The 27262-nt window shown below is 37.3% G+C and overlaps 2 protein-coding genes across 3 annotated transcripts; one reads left to right on the top strand and one right to left on the bottom strand.

Annotated features, from left to right (window-relative positions):
* Positions 1-1758: 1758 nt before the first annotated feature.
* lbhl (LBH regulator of WNT signaling pathway, like) lies at positions 1759-17156 on the bottom strand. Its single transcript, XM_061972673.1, has 4 exons — positions 16555-17156; positions 10582-10654; positions 4291-4618; positions 1759-2508 (listed from the first exon to the last, which is right to left on the bottom strand). Exons 1-4 carry the CDS (start codon positions 16647-16649, stop codon positions 2438-2440), a joined length of 567 nt encoding a protein of 188 aa, XP_061828657.1. The 5' UTR covers positions 16650-17156; the 3' UTR covers positions 1759-2437.
* Positions 17157-19889: 2733 nt separating this feature from the next.
* Positions 19890-27181, top strand: polr2i (RNA polymerase II subunit I). Of its 2 annotated transcripts, none has more exons than XM_061972671.1 (6): positions 19890-20075; positions 20237-20291; positions 22647-22720; positions 25883-25957; positions 26832-26883; positions 26989-27181. In XM_061972671.1, exons 1-6 carry the CDS (start codon positions 20014-20016, stop codon positions 27049-27051), a joined length of 381 nt encoding a protein of 126 aa, XP_061828655.1. In that variant the 5' UTR covers positions 19890-20013; the 3' UTR covers positions 27052-27181. The 2 variants fall into 2 exon arrangements, with proteins under 2 accessions (XP_061828655.1, XP_061828654.1); XM_061972670.1 differs by having other exon boundaries at positions 20219-20291.
* The last annotated feature ends 81 nt before the right edge of the window (positions 27182-27262 follow it).

The following is a 27262-nucleotide window of genomic DNA, read 5'->3' as shown; positions in this document are numbered from 1 at the left end:
AGTGACTCAAAGTGCTTTTACATAGTGAAACCCAATATCTAAGTTACATTTAAAGGCCTACTGAAACCCACTACTACCGACCACGCAGTCTGATAGTTTATATATCAATGATGAAATCTTAACATTGCAACACATGCCAATACGGCCGGGTTAGTTTACTAAAGTGCAATTTTAAATTTCGCGCGACATATCCTGCTGAAAACGTCTCGGTATGATGACGTCAGCGCGTGACGTCACGGATTGTGGAGGACATTTTGAGACAGCATGATGGCCAGCTATTAAGTCGTCTGTTTCATCGCAAAATTCCACAGTATTCTGGACATCTGTGTTGGTGAATCTTTTGCAATTTGTTCAATGAGCAATGGAGACAGCAAAGAAGAAAGCTGTAGGTGGGAAGCGGTGTATTGCGGCCGACTTTAGCAACACAAACACGGCCGGTGTTTCATTGTTTACATTCCCGAAAGATGACAGTCAAGCTTTACCATTGGCCTGTGGAGAACTGGGACAACAGAGACTCTTACCAGGAGGACTTTGAGTTGGATAGCAGATGCGGTGCCTTGACTATAAGATGCTACCTTTTCCCCAAGCTTTGAACCCTGCGGCTTCTACAAAAATGTGGCTAATCTCTGGATTTTTCTTTGTTAACGACTAAATCGTGGGATGGATGAGGCAAAAAAAATAAAAATAATTTAAAGTGTTTACAAAGAACAAAGGAGAAGAATCCGGATAAATATATTGATCCTTATTAAAAAAGGACAAAATCGTATTCATCTCATAAAGGATGACTAAGAACATCAATGACTTTTCTGTTTTGTTTGATTGGCCGTTTTACGGCCGTGTTACAGGCACCGTTTGGAAACAATTAAGATATGTGAATAAACTTTTACGTAAATATCTTATTTCACAACATACTGCTATAAATCTGTGGCATATAGTCCAGTGCGAATAATATATGAACAAATATTTGTATACTATAATTTTGTGGGTGCAGCTTATTTACTGGTATGATTTATACAGGGCCGCCGAAAAGGGGGGGTAAAGAAGACGGATTCTAGGGGCCCATGATGGAGGGGGGCCCAGAGAGGTCCCTAATGATGATGAAATTATAATACAGAAAAAAATAATGACACTGTGTTGGGGGCCCTGTAAAGATTCTTTTTATTGGGCCCAAAATCCCTAGCGGCGCCCCTGGATTTATAGTCCGTAAAATACAGATACATTTTTGCTTCTTTTTTTTTCAAGTGAGCATTTTTGACAAAAAAGACTTGTAAATCCTCCTGATAACCAGCGTCCTCTGCAGTGGACATTTGTGGACATGCATGATAGGGATTTTTTTTTTTTTTTTACAAAATGAGCAAAAAAAAATATATGCACTGCAGCCATTAGCATTATAATGTATTATCTTCTTTATTTTGTTGCCTATATAACCCAGTCCTTCTCAAACAGTGGGGCAGACCATGGTGGGAGACGAGGAAAGATCAGTGTGTTGTTTCTTTTAATGTTAATAAGCTTACAATGTTATGCAAAAGCATATAACAATTCTATTGACGATTTCGGTGCGTTTTCCGAGTTGTCGAGTCACTCTGGAGTGATTTCACAATACATCAGCAAAACTTGAAGTGATACATCCGCTAAAAATGTCCATGCATGAATCACTAACCAAAAAAAAGAAAGAAAAAAAACGGCATTTCAGTGATTGTTTTCAGATATATTTCGCAAATATATTCGCTCTTCAGAAATAAACAAATAATGGATTGATGCAGTGGGACAAAATAATTTATTATAGTGTATATACATAGTATTCACAGGTGAGTCTATAGACACAATCACGGAAAATAAATGTCATCACATTGCACTATGACAGTTGCGCCACAAACAAGAGCTGCCTTCCCTTGGTGTGACATGATGTGTTAAACAAAAAGAAAATGTAAATATATATATATATATATATATATATATGTATATATATTATTATTTTTTTTTTTTTTTTTTTTTTATATATATATATATATATGATGTTTTAATAATGTATAGGTCTTCCATCCAGTCTGTTGAAAGTGATTGATGGTAAGAGTTCAATAAGCTAAATGCTGCCTTAGGGTAGAAGAAAATGAGCCAAATAAAGAAATACCAGACCCGCATGTCCACTTTTAGCTCTATGACATCACTGGGCCCTTGCATCGGAAGGGAACTAAAAAAAAATTACCATGTCAGCAAAGACTCTAAAACACACACACATACACACACAAATGTGTGAATGTGTTCTACGACGTGTGTTCATCCTCGTGTTGCAAAACGTGTCGCTGCTGCTGCTGCCGACAAGCCCATTTATGGCGAACTCTCTGTGAGCTTCTGGGCTTTTTTTTATCAGGGCTGAATCATATTTCCATCTTTCACCAACACATGTGTATTTAGTCTCTCAGTACAGCCGGAAGTGTCAGTTGAAGGCCGGAGCGCTACTTGGCGGGAGTGTGGGCGTGTCGTCTCGAAACGCGTCTGACTGTAAGTCTGCAAAACAGAAGAAGACTGGTTAATAAAAGATGGCGATCAGTGTAGAATAGTGATTCTGGTACGCCAAAAAAATCACTTGATTAAAGTACAGTGTTTTATTTGTCTATATTCAAACACAGTGTTACTGTTCAAACTGTGTATAATGTTACGGTGGCCAAAAAATATTAAATATACTTGTTTAAAAAAAATAAAAATCTGCCTTGATTTTTAGAAATACTTAAGCCTACTACGCTACTGTATTTTAATGTTGGTAATTATGGTTGTACTTGGAGAGCCACGTTTTGTCTGAGGAACTAATTGGTGGAAAAAAAGTTAGAGAACCACCCTACTAATGTACTAAATTGTGGTAATTTGGCAAGGCGGTGCCATCCTCACATTCATGTTTCGCTTTAAGATGGTATTTTAAAATTTGATGTGCGCCGATGATAAGAGAGTTTGTCACTACAATACTAACTAATTACCTCAGTTTTATCTAAAGTTCCATCGAGGTTTATTTTGAAGCAAAAGTGGGCGCTGGGCACATCGCTCTAACTACTGTGACGTCATTCATCACTGCCTGTGCAATGCGCACCACACATACTCTTTCATTAATCATCATGTCAATGTTAACAGGTTAACATTGACAGCCCTAATATATATATATATATATATATATATATATATATATATATAATGTGTTAGTTAGTGGCCTTATGGTTCGAGTGTCCGCCCTGAGATCGGTAGGTTGGGAGTTCAAACCCTGGCCGAGTCATACCAAGGACTATAAAAATGGTACCCATTACCTCCCTGCTTGGCACTCAGCATCAAGGGTTGGAATTGGGGGTTAAATCACCAAAAATGATTCCCGAGCATGGCAACCGCTGCTGCTCACTTCTCCCCTCACCTCCCAGGGGGTGGAACAAGGGAATGGGTCAAATGCAGAGGGTAATTTCACCACACCTAGTGTGTGTGTGACTATCAGTGGTACTTTAACTTTACCATTAGTTAGTTAGTTAGTTAGTTAAGTCGCTAGTCAGTTAGTTGGTTATTTGGTTAGTTTTTTAGTTGGTTTGTTAGTTAGTTTGTTAGTTAGTGAGCAAAATGATTCTAAAAGTTGGGGCAGAGTTTTGTTAAAACTTTCAGTAATTGTCCAAAATGAGATAAATAACCAGTCATTATATTTTGGGGCAGCTATGGATCATTTATACTGCATTACCTCATGCTTAAGTCCTTGCCTCCACCCACAGAGGCAAACACAGTGGATGACTGACAAGAGGCTTCACTCTGTTTCTTTTATTCCACTATGGATCTCTGAGTGCTTTTCTAGTTAGTTTATGTGAAGATAAACTTAAGATCAAAGATGACATTTTTTAATAAATTTTTATTGGTACATTTTTTGTCTTGATGGAGATAATGTGTTACTTTTTGTGTCGCGTCTTATTGAAGCAATACATTTCACTTTTATTTATTCCACACAGCCAAAATGGCTAGAAGATAAATACGTGAATGGCACAAAATGTTTGTATCAGTGGTTCTCAAATTTTTTTTAATCAAGTACCACCTCAGAAAACTCCTCCATGTACCGCCAAACTACAGTAGCGTAGTAGGCCTAAGAATTAATTAAAAACAAGGCAGAGCTTTTATTTAACATGTATGTTTGGCCATTGTAACATTATATACAGTTTGAACAGTAACACTGTGTTTGATCATTTAATTAAGTGGTTATTTGGTGTACCACTAGGTGGAGCCCTAGTTTGAGGATCACTGGTCTAAAAGTTTATGATGACATGTCTGACTCACCAATGAGCGTCAAGCCTTGCTGCTGACTCAGAATAACTGACGTCTCTTCCTCCTCCTCCTCCTCCTCCTCCTCCTCTTCCTCCTCCTCCTCCTCTCCCCAGTCGGCGATGTTGGCAGGGGGGATGCACTGCTCCAGGAAGAGGTCCTCCTCATCCTCCTCGTCCATGTCCATGTCCTCAGGAGGCCAGCGCAGCTCCCCGCTCTCCACCTCGCTCACCTCGGTGGGCTCCACGACGATGGAGGGCAGGCGCTCCCTCACGTGGTTCCCGCTCAAACTGTTCAAGGACGTCTCGGGGCCCAGGACCACCTCGACCGGGTCAGGGAAGATCTGAATGACAAGAGGTAGACTTTTGAAGCCGTGGTATACCTGCGTTGACATTAGATATTTACTATTTACTAACTGTATTCTGGTTTTATTATACAGGTGATACTTAACTAACTTAATTTTGGTTGCATTATACACTGGTTAATTATCTAACTTTATTTTTGCTGTTTTATACTCGCATTAATCAAATATCTTTATTTTGGTTTTATTATACACGGGTAAATTCCATCCATCCATTTTCTACCGCCCGTCGCCCATGGGGTCGCGGGGGGAGCCGGAGCCCATCAACTTTATTTTGGTTTTATTTCATATTGATTAATTAACTAGCTTTATTTTGGTTTTATTATACACTGTTTAATTATTTGACTAGCTTTATTTTGGTTTTATAATACACGTGTTAAATAACTAAATTTATTTTGGTTTTATAATACACTGGCAACCTAACTAACTTTATTTTTGTTTTTTATACACTGCTTAATTATTTAACTAACTTTATTTTGGGGGATTTTTTGCACACTGGTTAATTAACTAGCTTTATTTTGGTTTTATAATACATGTGTTAATTAACTAACTTTGTTTTGTTTTTTTAAATATATTGGCAACTTAACTAACTTTATTTTTGTTTTATTATACACTGCTTAATTATTTTACTAACTTTATTTTGGTTTTATTACACACTGGTTACATAACTAATTTTATTTTTGGTTTTATTGCACACTAGTTAATTACCGTAACTGACTTTATTTTGGTCTTATCACACACGTGCTAATTGATTGTTATTTTTGGTTTTATGACACACACACTGGTTAATTAATTTAGTTTTTTATACTCGCTTTAATCAACTAACTTTATTTATGTTTTATTATACACGGGTAAATTAACTAACTTTATTATTTAACTGACATTATGCTGGTTCATTATTTAACTACCTTTATTTTGGTGTTAATTAACTAACTTTGTTTTGGGGTTTTTTGTACACTGGTTAATTAACTAACTGTATTTTGGTTTTATTACACACTGCTTAATTATTTAAATAATTGTATTTTGGTTTTATTACACACTGGTTACTTAACTAACTTTATTTTAGTTTTATCGCACAAGTTAATTAACTAATTTTATTTTTGTTTTATTGCACACTAGTGAATTAACTAACTTTATTTTGGTTTTATTACACGTGCTAATTGTTGATTAACATTATTTTTGGTGTTATTACACACTGGTTAATTAACTAACTTTATTTTGGTGTTATTTTACACTGGTTAATTAACTAACTTTATTTTGGTTTTATTAAACACACGTTAAATAACTTACTTTATTTTTGGGTTTATGACACATTTGTTAATTTACTAACTTAATGTTGGTTCTATTACACACGCATTAACTAACTAACTTTATTTGTATGAACATATTGTATGAGTACATCGTAACTTGATTTTTTTTTTTGCAAGGCTCTATGCTATCTAGTTAGCTAACATGCGTTAATTAACTAACTTTATTTTTGTTTTATCATACGCGTGTTAATTAACTAACTTTATTTTGGTTTTATCATACATGCGTTAATTAACTAACTTTATTTTGGTTTTATCATACACGCGTTAACTAACTAACTTCATTTCGGTTTTATCATACACTTTTCACAATTCCTGGGTTCATGAATGCACCTTGCTCGTCGTGACCGTGATTAGTGCTCAATTAAAGTGCTGTGTTGTTGTTGTGGCTAGCGCTACGTAGCTAACGGTGGCGTACCTTAGGGCTGCCGTTACCATGTTAATATCGGCTCAAAGGGTTTTAAAAACGTCAGACTCTGTATGCTCAAAACAAGATGTTTCTTGTAAAATATCGCCATCAAGCACTTGTTGCAGGTCGATGGTCGACATTTATTTAACACCGAAATGAGGCACTGGTAGCTACTTTTTTTTTCCGGTCTAGTTACTGCTGTTTACATCGGCACTGGGGTCGTTATTGAACCGAGTAACAGTACCAATGCCAACAGTGTTATGTATGAATATACTGTGACATGTGACAGAACACCCAAATTGGAATTAGTTTGCCAGCATCTATGCTAATAACAGCGTTATCTAGTTCAACTCTAGCGTTCCCTTCTCTTAATTGTGTTAAAGCCTAAAATATGAATTAAATATTAAGGAGTTTAACATTTACTATTTAACATTTAAAAAAAAAAAAAAAAAGTAGTTTCACCTTATAGGAGCTCTTTGCAACTTACTTAAACCAACATACCTGTATATAACGATAGAGCATTTTATTTTTTTTAAGTTCTTGATTCCGCAAAAAATACATTTTCGCAAAGAATGGTTTACTACCACCTAAATTAATTTTTCAATATTACGAGAATCCTCTATCTAGACATGCAATGACACTCATTCAGTCACATTTACACTATTTTAATTAAATTCAGTATTGCTGTCTGAGGCTGAGCCAATCAGTGGCCACAATACTAAACAGCGCGGTCTGATTGGTTTGGCGTCAAAGACCTAACAGTTTGCTCTCATCTGCTGGCCAATATTACTGTAGTATTGAAAATGTTGTAGGGTATGCAAACTAATTTAAAAATGAAACTGCAATATGGTGAAGCCGCAAAATTTAAAAAGCCATGGGGCGAAGGGCAACTGTATTTTTTTTTTTACATTATTAGGTATATCAAAAAAAATTGTTGGATGTCATTCTTTATTGAAAGACATTAAAGGGCGGGTTATAACGGCTTAAAACACATTGGAGAGTTAGCGCCCTCAAAACACCAGTTTAAAGGGGAACTATACTATAATTTACCATGAATTGATTAACGCGGACCCCTACTTAAACAAGTTGAAAAACTTATTCGGGTGTTAGCAATTAGTGGTCAATTGTACGGAATATGTACTGTACTGTGCAATCTACTAATAAAAGTCTCAATCAATCAATCAAAACTGTATTTTTGGGGGATTTTGACCAATATTCCCCCACTATTCACTTTTTTTCCAATCCATTTCTAACTCGTAAATAAACACTAGTAAAGTCAGCTAACAAATGAGCCACGTATTAGCGATATTGTTATTATAAACACTAAAATTAAGGACCTACTTTTTAGCAATGCGTTGGTCAAAGAGAGCTAACTAGCTTATGCTGTTATATTGACTTCATCATCTGGTGCGCTGCTGCATCGCCTCTAAGCTGGTGAAAGTTAAATCTCAATTATAAGTCATGCCTCTCACCTGGACAGTAGAAGGTTGTGGCTAAAAACCAAGAAGTTGGTCAACTTTGACATTTTTTAACCCTTCGCCTGGATTATGATAATTGTTTTCACCGAAACAGGAAGATATAAACATCCCATCAGTCTTCATCCCAGTGAGAGCAGACAGTGTACAGTAAGTGATTGTTTTATTATGTTTGTTAGCTCTCACAAAGTTTGCCGTGAGTTGCAGTCAGTCATGTTCATTCATTCATTCATTCATTTTAATTTATCTCCTTCATTGCTGTGCATCTTTCATCGATAGACAATTATACCACAATTATTCAATTATACATTTACACACCAATGCCTGAGAAGGAGCAGGATGAAGAAAAATCTTACATTTTCCTGCCCCCTTCAACATAATACATAGTCTTACTTAATATCATATAAACCAACAATTACATCCAAATATAACGAAAACAAACAAAAAAAACATACAAAAAAACACAACAAGTGCAAAACTTCAGGAAGTACAAACCGAACAAATAAAACAAAAGTAATATACACCTCACGGGATGATACAAAACAAATACAAAACCAGGCAAAAAATAAGTAAAATAATAAATATAAAGCAAAATGTAAACACTTATGACTGTCCATATGATCTTATTGTTCTGTCTTTATATATTTTTTTCAAGTGTAATATATTTTTACAATCTTTTATCTCATTGTAAAGCGAATTCCATAGTTTAACCCCCACCACTGATATGCACATTTGTTTTAAAGTTGTCCTTGAATACTGATGTTGGAAATGACCTTTTCTTCTATGCTCTTCATTCTCACAAGTGATGACAAACATGTTTTGTAAATTTGCTGGTAATGTTTTACTTTTAGCCTTAAACATGACACATAATGTCTGTAACTTTACTAGCACCTGTAATTTCAATAAACCCAAATTAATAAATAATATGTTAGTGTGTTCTAAGTAGTTTACTTTATGAATAATCCTTATAGCTCTTTTCTGTAGTTGATACAATGCCTTTATGTTACTCTTATATGTGTTCCCCCACACTTCCACACAGTAGCTGATATATGGCAATATAAGTGCACAATACAATATGCGCATTGCCTTATAATCTAACACATATTTTACCTTATTTAATATAAAAAATACTCTTAGACATCTTTTTCCGTACATGTGTAATATGAGATTTCCACGTCAGACCGTCATCCAGTATCACTCCTAAAAATCTAAGTTCAGAGACCCTTTCAATATCAATTCCATCTATTGACAGTTTGATCGTTTCCTCCCTTTTCATCTTACAAAAAATCATGAACTTTGTTTTTTTTACATTTAATGATAATTTATTGACATCAAACCATCTTGTAAGTTTAATCATTTCCTGTTCAATAATGTTTGATAATGCTTTTAAGTCATGTCCCGAACTATAAAAGTTGGTGTAGTCCGCAAATAATACAAATTTCAATAACTTTGATGCCTCACATATATCATTAATATATAAAATAAACAATTGTTGTCCCAAAACCGAACCTTGTGGAATTCCACATTCAATCCTCATTCGTTCAGATGTATTACCCACAAAATCCACAAACTCTTGTCTATTATCTAAATAACTTCTTAGCCAGTCTAAAACTACTCCTCTCACACCAAATGAATACAACTTGGACAATAATATAGAATGATCTATAGTGTCAAATGCTTTTTTAAGATCGCTAAATACCCCTATAGTGTATTTCTGATAGAAAAAGCAAACTCTGTGATGGGTTTGCGAAATAAATGTGCCTCCGAATGCTTAAAATGAGCAAAATGCATAAATATTACATTTTAATTTGAGTATACAGTACAGACTAAAAGTTTGGACACACCTTCTCATTCAATGGGTTTTCTTTATTTTCATGACTATTTACATTGTAGATTGTCACTGAAGGCGTCAAAACTATGAAAGAACACATGTGGAGTTAAGTACTTAACAAAAAAAAGGTGAAATAACTAAAAACATGTTTTATATTTTAGTTTCTCCAAAATAGTCACCCTTTGCTCTGATTACTTTTTTTGCACACTCTTGGCATTCTCTCGATGAGCTTTAAGAAATGGTTTTCACTTCACAGGTGTGCTTGAAGCTCATCGAGAGAATGCCAAGAGTGTGCAAAGCAGTAATCAGAGCAAAGGGTGGCTATTTTGAAGAAACTACAATACAAAACATGTTTTCAGTTGTTTCACCTTTTTTTGTTTAGTACATAACTCCACATGTGTTCATTCATAGTTTTGATGCCTTCAGTGACAATCTACAATGTGATTAGTCATGAAAATAAAGAAAACACATTGAATGAGGAGACGGTGTGTCCAAACTTCTGGCCTGTACTGCACTTGTTACTACATAACATATATATTTAAAGGGTGTATATAAAACCTTGATGGGTGTTTTTTAAAGCGCCTAATAGGCGGAATAGAGCGAACCCCATTTAGTCCATTGTCAACGTTAGAATGCAATAAAAAAAAATTAAAAAAACATATGTCTTACATAAGGATTGTGAATGATGGGCAACATTTAAAAAATGCAGTTCCTCTTTAAAGGTTTCAAACATTCCCTTTCAGTTTAACTGTCTTACTCCAGAAAAAGACCACATGGACTCTATCCATACCGCAATTTAAAAAGAGCGCCCTCGGGTGGCGAGTTCTGACGACAGTTTCAGTATAATTGGGAGTTGACTGCATGAACTTTGACCTTGAAGAACAATCAAACAGGAGACAATTTAACAGTGGTGTAATAAATACCTGAAAAGGTAGTCTTTGTTCCTTCCTTTGCAGATCTTCACGGTTTGATTCCTGGCCGCCGATGTTCATCCCTCTGCACACGCAACAAAACACAACTGTAGTTAGACGAGTAGGAGATGCCTTTTTTTTTTCTGAAAGTCACATGACAGTACAGTGCCCCCTTTCTTTCAAATGTTACTAACCCCCTTGGTGATCGTATAAACTCACTAGCCTGGAACACCAAAAAGGCTTTCGAACAATTTTTTACGAGCCTTGACACACAACTACGAGCTTGTCTCCTCAAGTCAAGTGATTTTTTTTGTTTTGTTTTTTTAAATGAAGCTTAAAAAACCTCAGCCTACGCGTAATTGGAAGGAATGTCATCCTGGGGGCCCTTTGGAAGACCCAGGAAGAATCCATAGTTGGACTGGAAAGAAAGAAAACGCACTCTCTGACACAAAAAAAACTGCGCTGCATTCCTCACTTCATGAAAAAGTGGGATAGATTCACATGAAAAAAGTTGTAGCAGTGGTGCTATTGAGATCAATACACACACATAACCTTGCCTCACATCTAGCATGTACTCTAAAGCCAAATATTTAAAGGGACGGCCTCGTGTTTCCAGTTAAATTACAGCTGTTCTGAGCGTGCTCCGTGTTCCCAGGCTTGTGATTGGTCACATTTTCACTCCTACATTGCTAAAGCTGCCAGACTAAGTGAATTATGTGCCTATGTGTGTGTGTGTGTGTGTCATTACATAGCGTCTCCTGAAACACACACACACACACATTGCAGATTAGTCCAACCGAGCTTTGCACAAAAATGGATTATGTGTGTTGCTGCTCCTATTTCACGAAGTGACAGTGAGCCATGTCCAACACATGCACTGCTCCGTGCATTCTGTCTCAAACATGCATCTGTCGCCCCAACATTTGTCTGCGCGCCCCAAATTTGATAGTGGATGTGAGACATGCCAAGGCCTCACTGGTGTCTCTGTACAGACTTGGAGCCCGGTGTTGCGTTCAATGCACGGAGGAAACGGTGGCTCGTTTCAGCTCCTATTTAAATCTGTTTAAACTGGGAGAGGATTAAGAAAGACTGAGGATCGGTCTGAATCCTCTTTTTATCCCTTTCTGTTCGTCTTTCCTTTTTTTGTTTTTTTTTATATTTTCTGGCATGGTGTAACACACAAGCCTGTTAAAGGTGTTTTACTCCTTAAAGAAAGACATCTAATCTCTCGTGGGCATTTGGACACATATGTTCATTCATAGTTGACAAATTATATAAAATATACAGGTTGGTAGAGTGGCCGTGCCAGCAACTTGAGAGTTCCAGGTTCGATCCCCGTTTCCGCCATCCAAGTCACTGCCGTTGTGTCCTTGGGCAAGACACTTTACCCACCTGCTCCCAGTGACACCCACTAAATGTAACTTAGATATAGGGTTTCACAATGTAAAGCGCTTTGAGTCACTAGAGAAAAAGCGCTATATAAATATAATTCACTTCACTTCACTTCACACATTTATGGACATCCTGTGAATTGAAGTGAAATATAGCTGAATAACAACTAATTAGTAAAGTATGTTATAACCGACCATAAAGGGTTGCAAGCTCCACATTTTATTAGAGAAGTTAACTAAACAAATATAAGTGCTTTAAGGATAAAAATGTAGCTTAAGTAATTTAGATTGTATTTATTTCAATTTTTTTTGTGTGTTTTGATTTGTTGTTTTTATTTTGTCTTGTTTTTTATATTATATTATATTACATTTTATATTATATTATGTTGTATTATGTTATACTTTATTGTGTTGTACTATAATTTAAATATATTATATTATATTATATTATATTATATTATATCATGGCAAAATGTAAAAGATTGTGCCTTAATAATAATTAATATTTTTAATCAATAAACTCAAAGGAAACATTTTATAACAGACTAGATAAATCTTATTTTATTTTCTATTCTGTTCTAATTGATTGTATTATATTATATCATTGTTACTATCATTATTATTAATATTAATATTTATTGATATTAGTTTTATTAATAGTTTTACTATTATTATTATTATTATATTTTGACAACATGTAAAAGATTATGTCATAAGGATAATATTTACTATCAACCAATACATTGAAAATATTTTATAACAGACTAAAAAGAATGTATATTATATGTGAATTATATTTATTTAGCCCTTTCTCTTTCGAGACTCAACGCGCTTTATAAGCCAGTATTTGCAATTTTAAGCTACATTTAAACCAGTGTGGGTGGCACTGGGAGAAAGGTGGGTGAAGGGTCTTGCTCAAGGACACAACGGCAGTGACTAAGATGGCGGAAGCTGGATTTCGAACCAGGAACCCTCAAGTTTCTGGCCCGGCTACTTTACCATCTGAGTCACACTGCCCATAAGAATATACTTTTTTGGAGGCATGTAAAATATGATGCTGTAATGATAATAAATATTATCAACCAATAAATGAAAAGGAAAATGTATATACTATATATATATATATATATATATATATATATATATATATATATATATATATATATATATATATATATATATATATATATATATATATATATATATATATATTTCTACCAGACAAAAAAAAGTTTAGATTAGTTTTTGTTTACATTTATAATAACAACAAATTCTACCCACAAGATGTAATTCTTAGATTCCCATCATTTAAATTTCCATGCAATACTTAACAATTTGCTTAATTTTGTCATGCATTCTTCCATATTGTGTTTTTATTATTTAAGCATTTTTCCTCCTTTAGCCTCAGAAAGAAAGTTAACATATGTGACTGTAAATAAAATGCACAATCAAAATAGCATACAAGTTCTAAATACTTGTAGTTGAACCATTTTGTGCTTACTTTTAGCTATATATTTTTTGTAAATAGTGAAAGTACATAAAATATTGAGTTTTTTAAAGCTAAATGTCAACATGCTACCATAAACATAGCATACTAAGCTAACCCGCGATGCCGTTTAGGTCAAACAGCGCTACCTGTTGGCCATCTAATGAGACTTCTAACCTTCATGATCTGCTGAAATATGTAAAAAGCACAAAATAGCAAACAAACAATTGCTAAATGTGATTAGAAACAGCTCTCCGTATGAGTTGTACGACCACCATAATAAATATAATATGATAAATCAATACTTTCATTAAAACAGTGTCCCAGCAAAAGCTACTTGATGTGGACGTCCTCTTTTCTTCTTCCTCAAACTGAGCTTCTCTGTGAGCAAATCCCTTTATTATTTATTATAATAACATTTGACGAATAGAGAGAGACCATAAGGCCCAAACCAGGACTCTCGCCCTAGCAGATCAGCTTCAGATGGACGGATGCGTGGTCTGCTGTTGACCCACTTTTTGTGAACGTGCACAATCTGACCAAAAAAAAAAGGATAAAACGATTTTCCGATATTGTCCTGCCGATGACACGTGTGTCACACTAAGCTGTTTGTGTGCCACCTGGGATGGAAACTTACAGGAGCTATTATGAAGAAGCTTAGCCGCCATGTAATCCCTCTCATATACACTCTCTCTGAACACCTGTATGTTTCCACTGCTGTGGTGACACTGGATTTTGCAAAAATACAAAATATGCAACTTAAAGCTCCCAATACAAAATAAATGCGACAGATTTAATGCAAGTAAAATAGTACAAATAGCATATAGATTTGATTGACAACTACATAAAATATCCAAGAATATAATGTGTATATTGCACTAATCATGTAATATACATGCAACTTGTTCCAGATAGACTAAAAAGAGAACAATTCAAGAATAGTATTAAAATATAAAATGTACAGTATGTAATTCATCCATCCATCCATCCATCTTCTTCCGCTTATCCGAGGTCGGGTCGCGGGGGCAGCAACCTAAGCAGGGAAGCCCAGACTTCCCTCTCCCCAGCCACTTCGTCCAGCTCTTCCTGTGGAACCCCGAGGCGTTCCCAGGCCAGCCGGGAGACATAGTCTTCCCAACGTGTCCTGGGTCTTCCCCGCGGCCTCCTACCGGTCGGACGTGCCCTAAACACCTCCCTAGGGAGGCGTTCGGGTGGCATCCTGACCAGATGCCCGAACCACCTCATCTGGCTCCTCTCGATGTGGAGGAGCAGCGGCTTTACTTTGAGCTCCCCCCGGATGGCAGAGCTTCTCACCCTATCTCTAAGGGAGAGCCCCGCCACCCGGCGGAGGAAACTCATTTCGGCCGCTTGTACCCGTGATCTTGTCCTTTCGGTCATAACCCAAAGCTCATGACCATAGGTGAGGATGGGAACGTAGATCGACCGGTAAATTGAGAGCTTTGCCTTCCGGCTCAGCTCCTTCTTCACCACAACGGATCGATACAGCGTCCGCATTACTGAAGACGCCGCACCGATCCGCCTGTCGATCTCACGATCCACTCTTCCCTCACTCGTGAACAAGACTCCGAGGTACTTGAACTCCTCCACTTGGGGCAAGATCTCCTCCCCAACCCGGAGATGGCACTCCACCCTTTTCCGGGCGAGAACCATGGACTCGGACTTGGAGGTGCTGATTCTCATCCCAGTCGCTTCACACTCGGCTGCGAACCGATCCAGTGAGAGCTGAAGATCCTGGCCAGATGAAGCCATCAGGACCACATCATCTGCAAAAAGCAGAGACCTAATCCTGCAGCCACCAAACCAGATCCCCTCAACGCCTTGACTGCGCCTAGAAATTCTGTCCATAAAAGTTATGAACAGAATTAATTAATACTTAATTATACTATAATTAATAATTAATTAATATGTAATTCATATTTTTTTTTAAATAACAAAAATTATATATTTTAATATATACATTGTAAAATGTGTTAATATACGTTATGTTATTCATTTGATTATAATTCAATATAATAATAATAACAATAGTGATAATGATAATCACAGAAATAATAAAAGTAATGATAATTACAGCAGCGCAAATTGTGAAATTAATAGTAATATTCTTCTTTGAATCAATGTTAAGTCCTATGGTACATAAAAATCTACATGAGGAATATATATATATATATATATATATATATATATATATATATATATATATATAGTTTTTTTCATGATTTTATTAAAAAATATATTAGGGAAGTGACAATAACTCACAATTTGATTCAATTCAAATTCATAGGGTGATGATTCGATTCAGAATCGATTCTCGATTCAACACAAATCTCAGATCAAATGATATAAAATATTATGATAGAATCTTTCAAAACAGATTACAGGTTACAAAAACTCTTCTTGGCTGCTGACGTATTAGCGCGGGTATGCCTCCGCCCCAAAGATTGATTGATTTATTGATTGATTTATTGATTAATTGATTGATTGATTGATTGATTGATTGATTGAAAAAATATAATATTTTTAATTACATTTTTTTAAATCATAAATGAATTTAGAATATGCATATAATATATATAGGGTAACACTTTAGTATGGGGAATATATTCACCATTAATTAGTTGCTTATTAAAGTAACAAAGACATATTTAAGAGTTATTTGGACACTAGGGGAACATATAAGGATTAGGGTTACTAATAAGCAATAATTCTGAGGTTATTGAGGGAAGACTCTTAGTTAATGGCTTACTGGTTGTATAATAAGGCCATGCAGAATAAGGCATTATTAAGTACTTCATAATGACTAATTAAAAGCCAATATGTTACTAATTTGCATGTTAATAAGCAACTAATTAATGGTGAATATGTTCCCCATACTAAAGTGTTACCAAATATATACAGTATATACAGGTGTATATATATATATATATATATATATATAAAATACAATGTTGTAAAAATACATAACTTTGATTCGTCTTTTCTTCATGACATAATAGAAAAACATGAAGGATGAGCTTCCCAATTTGGGGTCAAGTTGAGGTCATGAATGGAAAAAAAAAAGTACCCAAAGAAAGACATTTTTCTTACCTCTCATTTGCTGTCAGGTAGTTTTCTTCTTGTCCCAGCTGGCACAGATCAACCGTAGTGAAGATGGGCTCTTCCACAGTGAGCACAGGTTGCATGATGGAGGTCGCAGAAGGAGGCAAGCAGCTCCCACAGCATTCCCCCTCCTCGGAGGTCTCAGCAAGGCTCTTGGTCTCCAGGACGAGGCCTGGACGAGGGCGTCCCACACACCCTAACAGAGACCTTACGGATCAGAAAGATCACCTTAGGACCACTTCACTTGTCCAACTTTGCTGAGACGCTCTCCCTTGGAACTTCCCTCCTCATCCCTGCTTCAACCATCCTCCTATGCCCGCCCGCCCCCAGTCAGGCTTTGGAGAGGAGCGGGATTAGCGTCTCTTTCGATTACACAGGCTTGGTGGGTGACGTCAGCCTCAGCCAGTCTCCTCTGATGAGTTGGCACGCTGGCTTGCTGTAAGGGCACGCAGGCCGCTGCTGCTGCTGATGGAGGCCATGCCGCTTCCAGAGTCTGCACCACTGCTTGCAGATTGCTCAAACTTGATGCAACTTGGCATCGTTTAAATCCCTCCATGTTGGGTGTCCATGTGCCTCCTCTGTTAGCTCAACTGCGTGTGCTGTTGCTCCAGCAGTGGATTTAGATTTGAACGATTCTCGGAATTAGCTGAGGGATCAAGGGATCAGGCTTTGGGAGGAATGTGTGTGTGTATATATATATATATATATATATATATATATATATATATATCCCGCGACCTCGAAAGGGACAAGCAGTAGAAAATGGATGGATGGATGGATATATATATATATATATATATATATATATATATATATATATATATATAGGAATGGGCAAAGAGGAGGCGAAACTGCCAAAAGATAGGTGTGCCAAGAGTGTCACATTGTATTCAAAAAGACTTGACGCTGTTATTGCTGCAAAAGGTGCATCAAAAAAAGTATTGAGCAAAGGCTGTGAATACTTACTCAATGTACATTTAATTTTTTACTTTTAATGAATTTGCAAAAAATTTATAAAAAATATTTTTACTATTTTATTGTGGGTATTGACTGTATTGACAAATTCCAATTTGGAATAAGGCTGTAATATAACAAAATGTGGAAAGATGTAATAGCTGTAAAATCGCTTTATATATATATGGTAGATGGGTTATACTTGTATAGCGCGTTTCTACCTTAAAGGCACTCAAAGCACTTTGACACTATTTCCACTATTTCTTAACTCATTCTCCTTCTATGCCACATCAATATGGAATGCACTCCCAACAGGTGTAAAAGAAAGTGCATCTCTATCCTCCTTCAAAACCGCACTAAAACAACACCTTTAGGCAACTTCAACCCCTGACTAACACCCTCCCCCCACCACATCCCACCTCTCCGGATTGTAAATAACCAAATGTAAATAATCAAATGTATTTCTAATGTATATACTTGTTCTTATGCTATCTGAACTCCCTATGTTCTCTGCTCGCTGTACATATCCTACCAAGTCAGACCTACACTGTTTCAATGTCCATTTCTCTGATGATGCAATTGTTGATGACTGAAGTGCTGATATCAACCAAACCTTCCTCATCCCACCCCCCGGATTGTAAATAATGTAAATAATTCAATGTATATACTCTGATGATTAACTTGTGTGATGACTGTATTATGATGATAGTATATATTTGTACCATGAATTGATTAACGTGGACCCCGACTTAAACAAGTAGAAAAACTTATTCGGATGTTATCATTTAGTGGTCAATTGTACGGAATATGTACTGTACTGTGCAATCTACTAATAAAAGTTTCAATCAATTAATCAAAACCACATTCACCCATTCACACACACATTCACACACTGATGGTGGGAGCTGCCATGCAAGGCCCTAACCATGACCCATCAGGAGCAAGGGTGAAGTGTCTTGCTCAAGGACACAACGGACGTGACTAGGTTGGTAGAAGCTGGGGATCGAACCAGGAACCCTCAGGTTACTGGCACGGCCACTCTCCCAACCGCCCCATGTGTGTGTGTGTGTGTGTGTGTGTGTGTGTGTGTGTGTGTGTGTGTGTGTGTGTGTGTGTGTGTGTGTGTGTGTGTGTGTGTTTATGAACAAAAGTTAGTTTTTTCTTCAAAAGTGTACCTTAGACAGATCATTTTCAAGTTTTTAATACTATCAACATGAGACCGGACAATTTGTTTTCTTTATGCAAATGTCTGTTTGTTAATAATATGCTTGGACACAAAAATGGACACAAACACTCTTTTACGGACACACTACAGCGTTTCATGCCCAAGACCAGCCCACTTTCGTTACAATATTTTAACGTGGGGCGGTATAGCTCGGTTGCTAGAGCAGCCGTGCCAGCAACTTCAGCGTTGCAGGTTTGATCCCCGCTTCCGCCATCCTAGTCACTGCCGTCGTGTCCTTGGGCAAGACACTTTACCCACCTGCTCCCAGTGCCACCCACACTGGTTTAAAAATGTAACTTAGATATTGGGTTTCACTATGTAAAGCGCTTTGAGTCACTTGAGAAAAGTGCTAAATAAAATATAATTCACTTCACTCATGTTAGGTCTGTTTTCAAATGCCTTGTAATTCTGTGTATTTTCTATTTGGAGCAATTTATTTTTTTCTTTACATTGTAGATTTATTTGAACATGAGTTTAAGTGCAATTTTTCAACATATCCAAACTTTAGAAACTAAAGTTTCCCTGGAAATAACTGCTCTTGTATAAAAAAAATAAAAAGCGCATTTGATTGGTAAAAAATATGTATATTATACATGTATATTATATTAAAATATATACAACCAGGTAGTCAGAACAAGACATAGCATTCTATTTTTTGCACCACTTTTGGGATAAAATGAATAAAAAATGCAAGAACAGCTAATGCCAATCAAGTCTCGCCCTTTAGTTTGATAGTCCAGCTCACACCAATTTGACTTAAATATCTGTTATATAATTTTCTATATTGATGTTTTGAAATAATGCACCAGTATTTTTTTCCATGTAAATAAATAGTGTACCCATAAAACAATAGTATTTTCAAGGCCTGAGGGTGTGCATTCAGTGAATATTAAACAAAATGACCTCTTGTGGCAAATAATTGCAATTGAACGTAATTGCACATCGAAGTTTATTCCATTCTTAAGATGATGTTATGATTCTATAGTTTAAATAGATATGTTTGGGATAGTCGCAAACGTTGTATTTTTTCTGCTGACCTGCTTAATAATAATAATAATAGTTGTTTTTTTTTAAAACGTATGTTGCAGTTATTCTTCCTACCACTGCAAGGCGCTGTTTAAAACCAAAGGATTCTATCAAAGTACACGCATGCGCACACTGTCTGTTTTCAAACGCGTAGTGGCGTCTTCTGAGTTCAATGCTGAACGTGCAGTAGAAATTATTTTTTGGTATCCTTTTATTATTTAGCATCAATTAAAACCATTCTAATGGATTTGGAAACCGGGACATATGAGCCAGGGTTTGTGGGGATCCGGTTTTGTCAAGAATGGTGGGTGTGCGGCAAGTGCCCTTGGTTGAATTAAAACTAGCTAACTGCCTTAGCAAGCTAGTGAAAGAGCCACTGCTAGCTTAAAGTGGCACGCTACTTTAAAGTCATACATTGTACGCTAAACTGATGAATTATGTTAACAGGGCCGCTTTGTCTTCCAGTAACAACATGTTGTATCCAAAAGAAGACAAGGAGAATCGTATCTTGCTGTATGCGGTAAGTTTATGTGACGCCACAGGCATGTCATGTTCTGATGACGTCAGAGTTACTTCTAATATTGAAAGACAGTAGGGGTTAGGGCTGGGCGATATGGTCTTTTAACAATATCTCGATATTTTTAGGCCATGTCACGATACACGATATATATCTCGATATTTTGCCTTAGCCTTGAATGAACACTTGATGCATATAATCACACGAGTATGATGATTCTATGTGTCTACATTAAAACATTCTTGTTCATACTGCACTAATATATGCTAATTTTAAACTTTCATGCAGAGAGGGAAACCACAACTAAGTCAATTTACCAAAACTGTATTTATTAAACAGTTATTAAGCAGTGGCACAAACATTCATGTCATTTCAAAAACAGAAAGTGCAAGATTGTCAGAGACATTTTAAAACAAGCTATTACATGTCACTAAGATGACATATCAAAACAACACTAAATTAAAGTGCACTTTTTGTACAGAACGCCGCTACAATAGTTTAAAACAAATAAAGTGCACTTTTGTGCATGATGTCACTAAGATGACATATCAAAACAACACTAAATTAAAGTGCACTTTTTGTACAGAACGCCACTACAATAGTTTAAAACAAATAAAGTGCACTTTTGTGCATGATGTCACACAAGATATTTCAATTACTGTCAAATAAAAATGAGCTGCATAATAGGAAATCAAATAGTGTATGTCCTTCACTATGTGGTAGGTTCCTGCGGACGTTATCTCCTTCTGTTGACTTTTTTTTTTTCATACGGTGTTGATCTGGAAATGGTTGCTTGGGCATTTTGTGGGTGTGGCACCAAACGGAGATGTTAACATGCGGCGTTTCAAGCACTCTTCATTCTCTAGCGGGTGACTTTTCAAATGATGCTACAAATTAGCAGTGCTGTTACCGTATTTTTCGGACTATAAGTCGCTCCGGAGTACACGTCGCACCGGCCGAAAATGCACAATAAAGAAGGAAAAAAACATATATACGTCGCATTTTTGGGGGAAATTTATTTGATTAAATCCAACAACAAGAATAGACAGTTGAAATGCAATTTTAAATAAATTAAGAATAGTGAACAACAGGCTGAATAAGTGTACGTTATATGACGCATAAATAACCAACTGAAAACGTGCCTGGTATGTTAACGTAACATATTATGGTAAGAGTCATTCAAATAACAATAACATATAGAACATGCTATACGTTTACCAAACAATCTGTTACTCCCGATCGCTAAATCCGATGAAATCTTCCTCCCCGGTGTCGCCTCTGTTCTGTGCCGTTTCCTTTCTTTCTGCTGCTCGATCGCCGTTTCTGCTGCATATTTCACTACATCTGGCTTGTAATCTGCAGTATATGGTTTCCTTTTCGGTGCCATTTTTGTTCAGCCCTTCTCAGTTTTTATAAGTTACCGCCAATGTTGAAATAATCAATTTTAGTAGCAGTTAGCATCCCATGACCCACAATGCACTTCTGCCATGACCCGTCCCCGCCGAATTCTTATTGGTTGACGTGTGTGACGATTGCTGACGTGTGTGTGACGATTGCGAACATTTGCTTCGTCTCTTACGCGAATGAGATAAATAATATTATTTGATATTTTACGGTAATGTGTTAATAATTTTACACATAAGTCGCTCCGGAGTATATGTCCCCTGCCAAATTATGAAAAAAACTGTGATTTATAATCCGAAAAATACGGTACTTTTTTTAGCAACGCTTTTGCCGCATACTTGTTCAACATCTTCCCGCTTGAAGCCAAACCACCGCCAGACGATGCACCCTGTGCTGTTTTTCTTGGGAATTAATTATTCCTTCATTTGTTACCAGATTCGCACTTTCTTTCTCTCGTATTACCACTCGCACCACTCCGCTAGCATCACAGCTAACTTTACCCATGCCGCTACCTCTCTGCTCTTCGAGGGCGTATGACGTTGCACGCGCGACAGTATGTGATGTATGTCAGAAGGAGCACTTGTTTTAATGTCTCTGTGAGAAGGAGAGACAAGAAAGAGTGAGAAAAGCCTGTAGTGTAGTACCCACCGCTAAAAGCAACTGCGTGAGGACGTATACTCGAATATCACGATATAGTCATTTTCTATATCGTACAGAGACAAACCCGCGATATATCGAGTACCGGTACATTCGATATGTCGCCCAGCCCTAGTAGGAGTCGCGGTGGGAAATCGATGGATGGAATATGCTTTGGCGTCAAAATACAGAAAAATGTGCAGTGTTTGAATCTGGGCTACTTTTTAATTAATTAAATTACCTGTCGATCATGCATATCAGTAATAACATGGGTGCATTTTTTGACGTTTTAAATATGAAGTATATCTCACCCCACAGTGCAGGAATTGTGACTACCAGCAAGAGGCAGACAACAGCTGTATTTATGTCAACAAGATTACCCATGAGGTTGAGTAAGTATGCATTTTAAGCGATTCCACTCACTGGCTTTGCTCTGTTAGCTACAGTCGTGGTCAAAAGTTGACCATCCCGAGCGGACACGGGTCAGCAGCGCAGAGATGTTCCCAACCGATATACAGGCGAGCGGTCCACCCCGGGTCCCGACCCCGGACAGCCAGCACCCCATCCACGGCCACCGGACCTGTGTGTCTCCCCTTCCACAAGGGGTAGGGGGGAGCAGAGGAGAAAAGAAAAGAAACAGCAGATCAACTGGTCTAAAAAAAGAGGGGGCTATTCAAAGGCTAGAGTATACAAATGAGTTTTGAGATGGGACTTAAATGCTTCTACTGAGGTAGCATCTCTAACTGTTACCGGGAGGGCATTCCATAGTACTGGAGCCCGAATAGAAAACGCTCTACAGCCCGCAGACTTTTTTTGGGCTCTGGGAATCACTAATAAGCCGGAGTTCTTTGAACGCAGATTTCTTGCCGGGACATATGGTACAATACAATCGGCAAGATAGGATGGAGCTAGACCGTGTAGTATTTTATACGTAAGTAGTAAAACCTTAAAGTCACATCTTAAGTGCACAGGAAGCCAGTGCAGGTGAGCCAGTATAGGCGTAATATGATCAAACTTTCTTGTTCTTGTCAAAAGTCTAGCAGCCGCATTTTGTACCAACTGTAATCTTTTAATGCTAGACATAGGGAGACCCGAAAATAAAACGTTACAGTAATCGAGACGAGACGTAACGAACGCATGAATAATGATCTCAGCGTCGCTAGTGGATAAAATAGAACGAATTTTAGCGATATTACGGAGATGAAAGAAGGCCGTTTTAGTAACACTCTTAATGTGTGACTCAAACGAGAGAGTTGGGTCGAAGATAATACCCAGATTCTTTACTGAGTCGCTTTGTGTAATTGTTTGGTTGTCAAATGTTAAGGTGGTATTATCAAATAAATGTCGGTGTTTAGCAGGACCGATAATCAGCATTTCCGTTTTCTTAGTGTTGAGTTGCAAGAAGTTAGCGGACATCCATTGTTTAATTTCATTAAGACACGCCTCCAGCTGACTACAATCCGGCGTGTTGGTCAGCTTTAGGGGCATGTAGAGTTGGGTGTCATCAGCATAACAATGAAAGCTAACACCGTATTTGCGTATGATGTCGCCTAGCGGCAGCATGTAAATACTAAAGAGTGCAGGGCCAAGAACCGAACCCTGGGGGACTCCGCACGTTACCTTAACATAGTCCGAGGTCACATTGTTATGGGAGACGCACTGCATCCTGTCAGTAAGATAAGAGTTAAACCACGACAAAGCTAAGTCTGACATACCAATACGTGTTTTGATACGCTCTAATAAAATATTATGATCGACGGTATCGAAAGCAGCGCTAAGATCAAGAAGCAGCAACATAGATGACGCATCAGAATCCATCGTTAGCAGTAGATCATTAGTCATTTTTGCGAGGGCTGTCTCCGTAGAGTGATTTGCCCTGAAACCGGATTGAAAAGGTTCACAGAGATTGTTAGACACTAAGTGTTCATTTAGCTGCTGTGCGACGATTTTTTCGAGGATTTTCGAGATAAACGGAAGGTGGGACACCGGCCGGTAGTTTACCATGAGGTCAGGATCGAGGTTAGGTCTTTTGAGCAGAGGATGAATAACCGCTTATTTGAATGCTAGTGGAACAGTGCCAGAGGAAAGTGATAAGTTTATAATATTTAGCACTGATGGACCTAATAATACAAAAAGCTCATTGATAAGTTTCCCAGGAAATGGGTCAAGTAAACATGTTGTTTGTTTTGTCCCCTTAACACATCTTAACAATTCCTCTAATGTTATTTCATCAAAGCGAGAGAAACTATTTTGGAGGGCGGTATCCGTTGTAGATACAGTTGTATCTGTGTTAATAGAACCCAGTTGTAGCTGGGATGCATTGTCTTTAATCTCCTTTCTAATGAGTTCAATTTTCTTATTAAAGAAATTCATAAAATCATCTGCTGAGTGGGTGGAGCTACTGGGAGGAGTCCCTTGTTGGGTTAGCGATGCTACTGTACTAAACAAAAATTTAGGATCATTTTTGTTGAGGTGGATGAGATTTGAGTAATATTTAGCTTTAGCTAAGGTAAGCATGTGTTTATAAGTTATTAAACTATCACTCCATGCTTGATGGAAAACCTCAAGCTTGGTCGCGCGCCATTTGCGTTCCAGCTTTCTACACGATAATTTATGGGCTCTAGTTTCTTCTGTAAACCATGGGGTGCGCCTTTTAGGGGCTCTTTTTTGTTTTAGCGGTGCTATACTATCAATGGTGTCGCGCAGGGCGTCGTTAAACATGTTTAAGTCAGGACTTTGGGAAGGCCATTCTAAAACCTTAATTCTACCCTGATTTAGGCAGATGAAACAAAAATTTAGCTGTTTGGCCACAATACCCAGCAATATGTTTGGAGGAGAAAATGTGAGGCCTTTAATCCCAGGAACACCATACCTACCGTCAAGCATGGTGGTGGTAGTATTATGCTCTGGGCCTATTTTGCTGCCAATGGAACTGGTGCTTTACAGAGAGTAAATGGGACAATGAAAAAGGAAGATTACATCCAAATTCTTTAGGACAACCTAAAATCATCAGCCCGGAGGTTGGGTCTTGGCCGCAGTTGGGTGTTCCAACAGGACAATGACCCCAAACACATGTCAAAAGTAGTAAAGGAATGGCTAAATCAGGCTAGAATTAAGGTTTTAGAATGGCCTTCCCAAAGTCCTGACTTAAACGTGTGGACAATGCTGAAGAAACAAGTCCATGTCAGAAAACCAACAACTTTAGCTGAACTGAGTGGTTAAAAATTCAAGCAGAAGCTAGTGGATGGCTACCAAAAGCGCCTTATTGCAGTGAAACTTGCCAAAGGACATGTAACCAAATATTAACATTGCTGTATGTATACTTTTGACCCAGCAGATTTGGTCACATTTTCAGTAGACCCATAATAAACAAATATGTACTCAAATCACTCTAGCACAAAAAAATAAGAGTTGTAGAAATTATTGAAAACTCAAAACAGCCATGACACTATGTTCTTTACAAGTGTACGTAAACTTTTGACCACGGCTGTATATGTTGTATCATCAAACCATTTTAACTTATTAACTATTTGCCATCATATATCTACGTGCAGTGAGTTGACCCAAATCATCGCAGATGTATCTCAGGATCCAACTTTGCCAAGGACAGAAGACCATCCCTGCCCCAAGTAAGTCTTTTTTTTTTTCTTGCCAATCCCCTTAAATCCCAACCACTCAGCTTTATTCAGCAATGTTGCTCCATGCCTGGCATTTAACCACCAGTGCCCTAAAACTAGGAATAATTGTCTAAAGAATATCTACATTTCATGTTGTTATAAGACATGTTTTTATCAAAAACTCCATCATTCTGCCCTTTAGAATCAGAATCAGCTTTATTGGCCAGGTATGTTCAACACACAAGGGATTTGTCTTCGTAGGTTGTGTTCTTTTCGTGCAATCTAAACAATAAATATTAACAAATGACTCAAATATAAACAAGTACTTATTAGCCAATATATGCAAGGCTAATAAGATAATAGTGCCGTGGTTTATAGAGCAAAAGGATGATGGAGTGAACATGAGTTTGTACGTTCCCAGTGACAAATTAGTTCAATGGTTTTTTCACAGCAATAGTTCTGACACCCTGGGACTGTTGAGCGTTTATCAGAGTGACAGTTTGGGGCAGAAAACAGTTCTTCTGACGGGTTGTTTTAGCATACTGTTATTTGTCATGCCTGCTGGAGAGTAGGAGTTTGAACAGTTTGTGACTTGGGTCAGAGTGGTCTGCACAGATGCGACCTGTGTGTTTCCTCACCCTGGACGGGTACAGGTCCTGGATGGGGGGGAAGGTCGACACGAGGATCTTTTCAGAAGTCCTGATCTTCTGTTGTAGTCTGTGTCTGTTCAGCTTGGACAGAGAGTGTTACTGACTCGTTGATTGACATATTTACAGCATTTTTCTGCATGCATTCAAACCAATGAACAGTATATTTAAAATAAATAGAAAAAATGTGAAAGGAGATGTGTTTGCAAGTACACTAAATAACAATGGTCTCTCCCTAGATGTGGCCACAAGGAGGCAGTATTTTTCCAGTCCCACAGTATGAAGGCTGAGGTAATAATGCTGTTACTATTTGCCAAATTTTACAAACATACAATATATGTATCAATACTGTGTTCTGCCAGTTGTCACATTTTGAATGTGTTCCTCCCAACACAGGATGCTATGAGATTGTACTACGTCTGCACAGCCCCTCACTGCGGACATAGATGGACCGAATAAAGCTGGTTTTCAGCCATCAGGAGGTCCTGTATTTGTTTACCTTTTTGAATATAATGTTATTAATAGTATTTTTTAAGCAGCAGTCATTTCCATGTTTTTTATTGTTATTAAAATAATCAGTTGTTTCCCATCAAGTGTTTGTTATTAAGTTAGTGCTTATGTCATTTATGACCGGATAAGACATGTTAATTAGACATTCTCAGCGAGCATC

This window comes from Nerophis lumbriciformis, linkage group LG17 (genome assembly GCF_033978685.3).
Source record: "Nerophis lumbriciformis linkage group LG17, RoL_Nlum_v2.1, whole genome shotgun sequence".
Lineage (NCBI taxonomy): Eukaryota > Metazoa > Chordata > Actinopteri > Syngnathiformes > Syngnathidae > Nerophis > Nerophis lumbriciformis.
This window is presented reverse-complemented; position numbering and strand designations above follow the sequence as displayed.

Coding starts and splice junctions, on each gene's coding strand:
- lbhl (XM_061972673.1), bottom strand. CDS start 16,649: ATGCAACCTGTGCTCACTGTGGAAGAGCCCATCTTCACTACGGTTGAT. Junction 10,655..16,554: donor TACCTGACAGCAAATGAGAG/GTAAGAAAAATG, acceptor TTGCGTGTGCAG/AGGGATGAACATCGGCGGCC. Junction 2,509..4,290: donor GCAAGGCTTGACGCTCATTG/GTGAGTCAGACA, acceptor TCTGTTTTGCAG/ACTTACAGTCAGACGCGTTT.
- polr2i (XM_061972670.1), top strand. CDS start 20,014: ATGGATTTGGAAACCGGGACATATGAGCCAGGGTTTGTGGGGATCCGG. Junction 22,721..25,882: donor AAGATTACCCATGAGGTTGA/GTAAGTATGCAT, acceptor ATCTACGTGCAG/TGAGTTGACCCAAATCATCG. Junction 25,958..26,831: donor GAAGACCATCCCTGCCCCAA/GTAAGTCTTTTT, acceptor GTCTCTCCCTAG/ATGTGGCCACAAGGAGGCAG.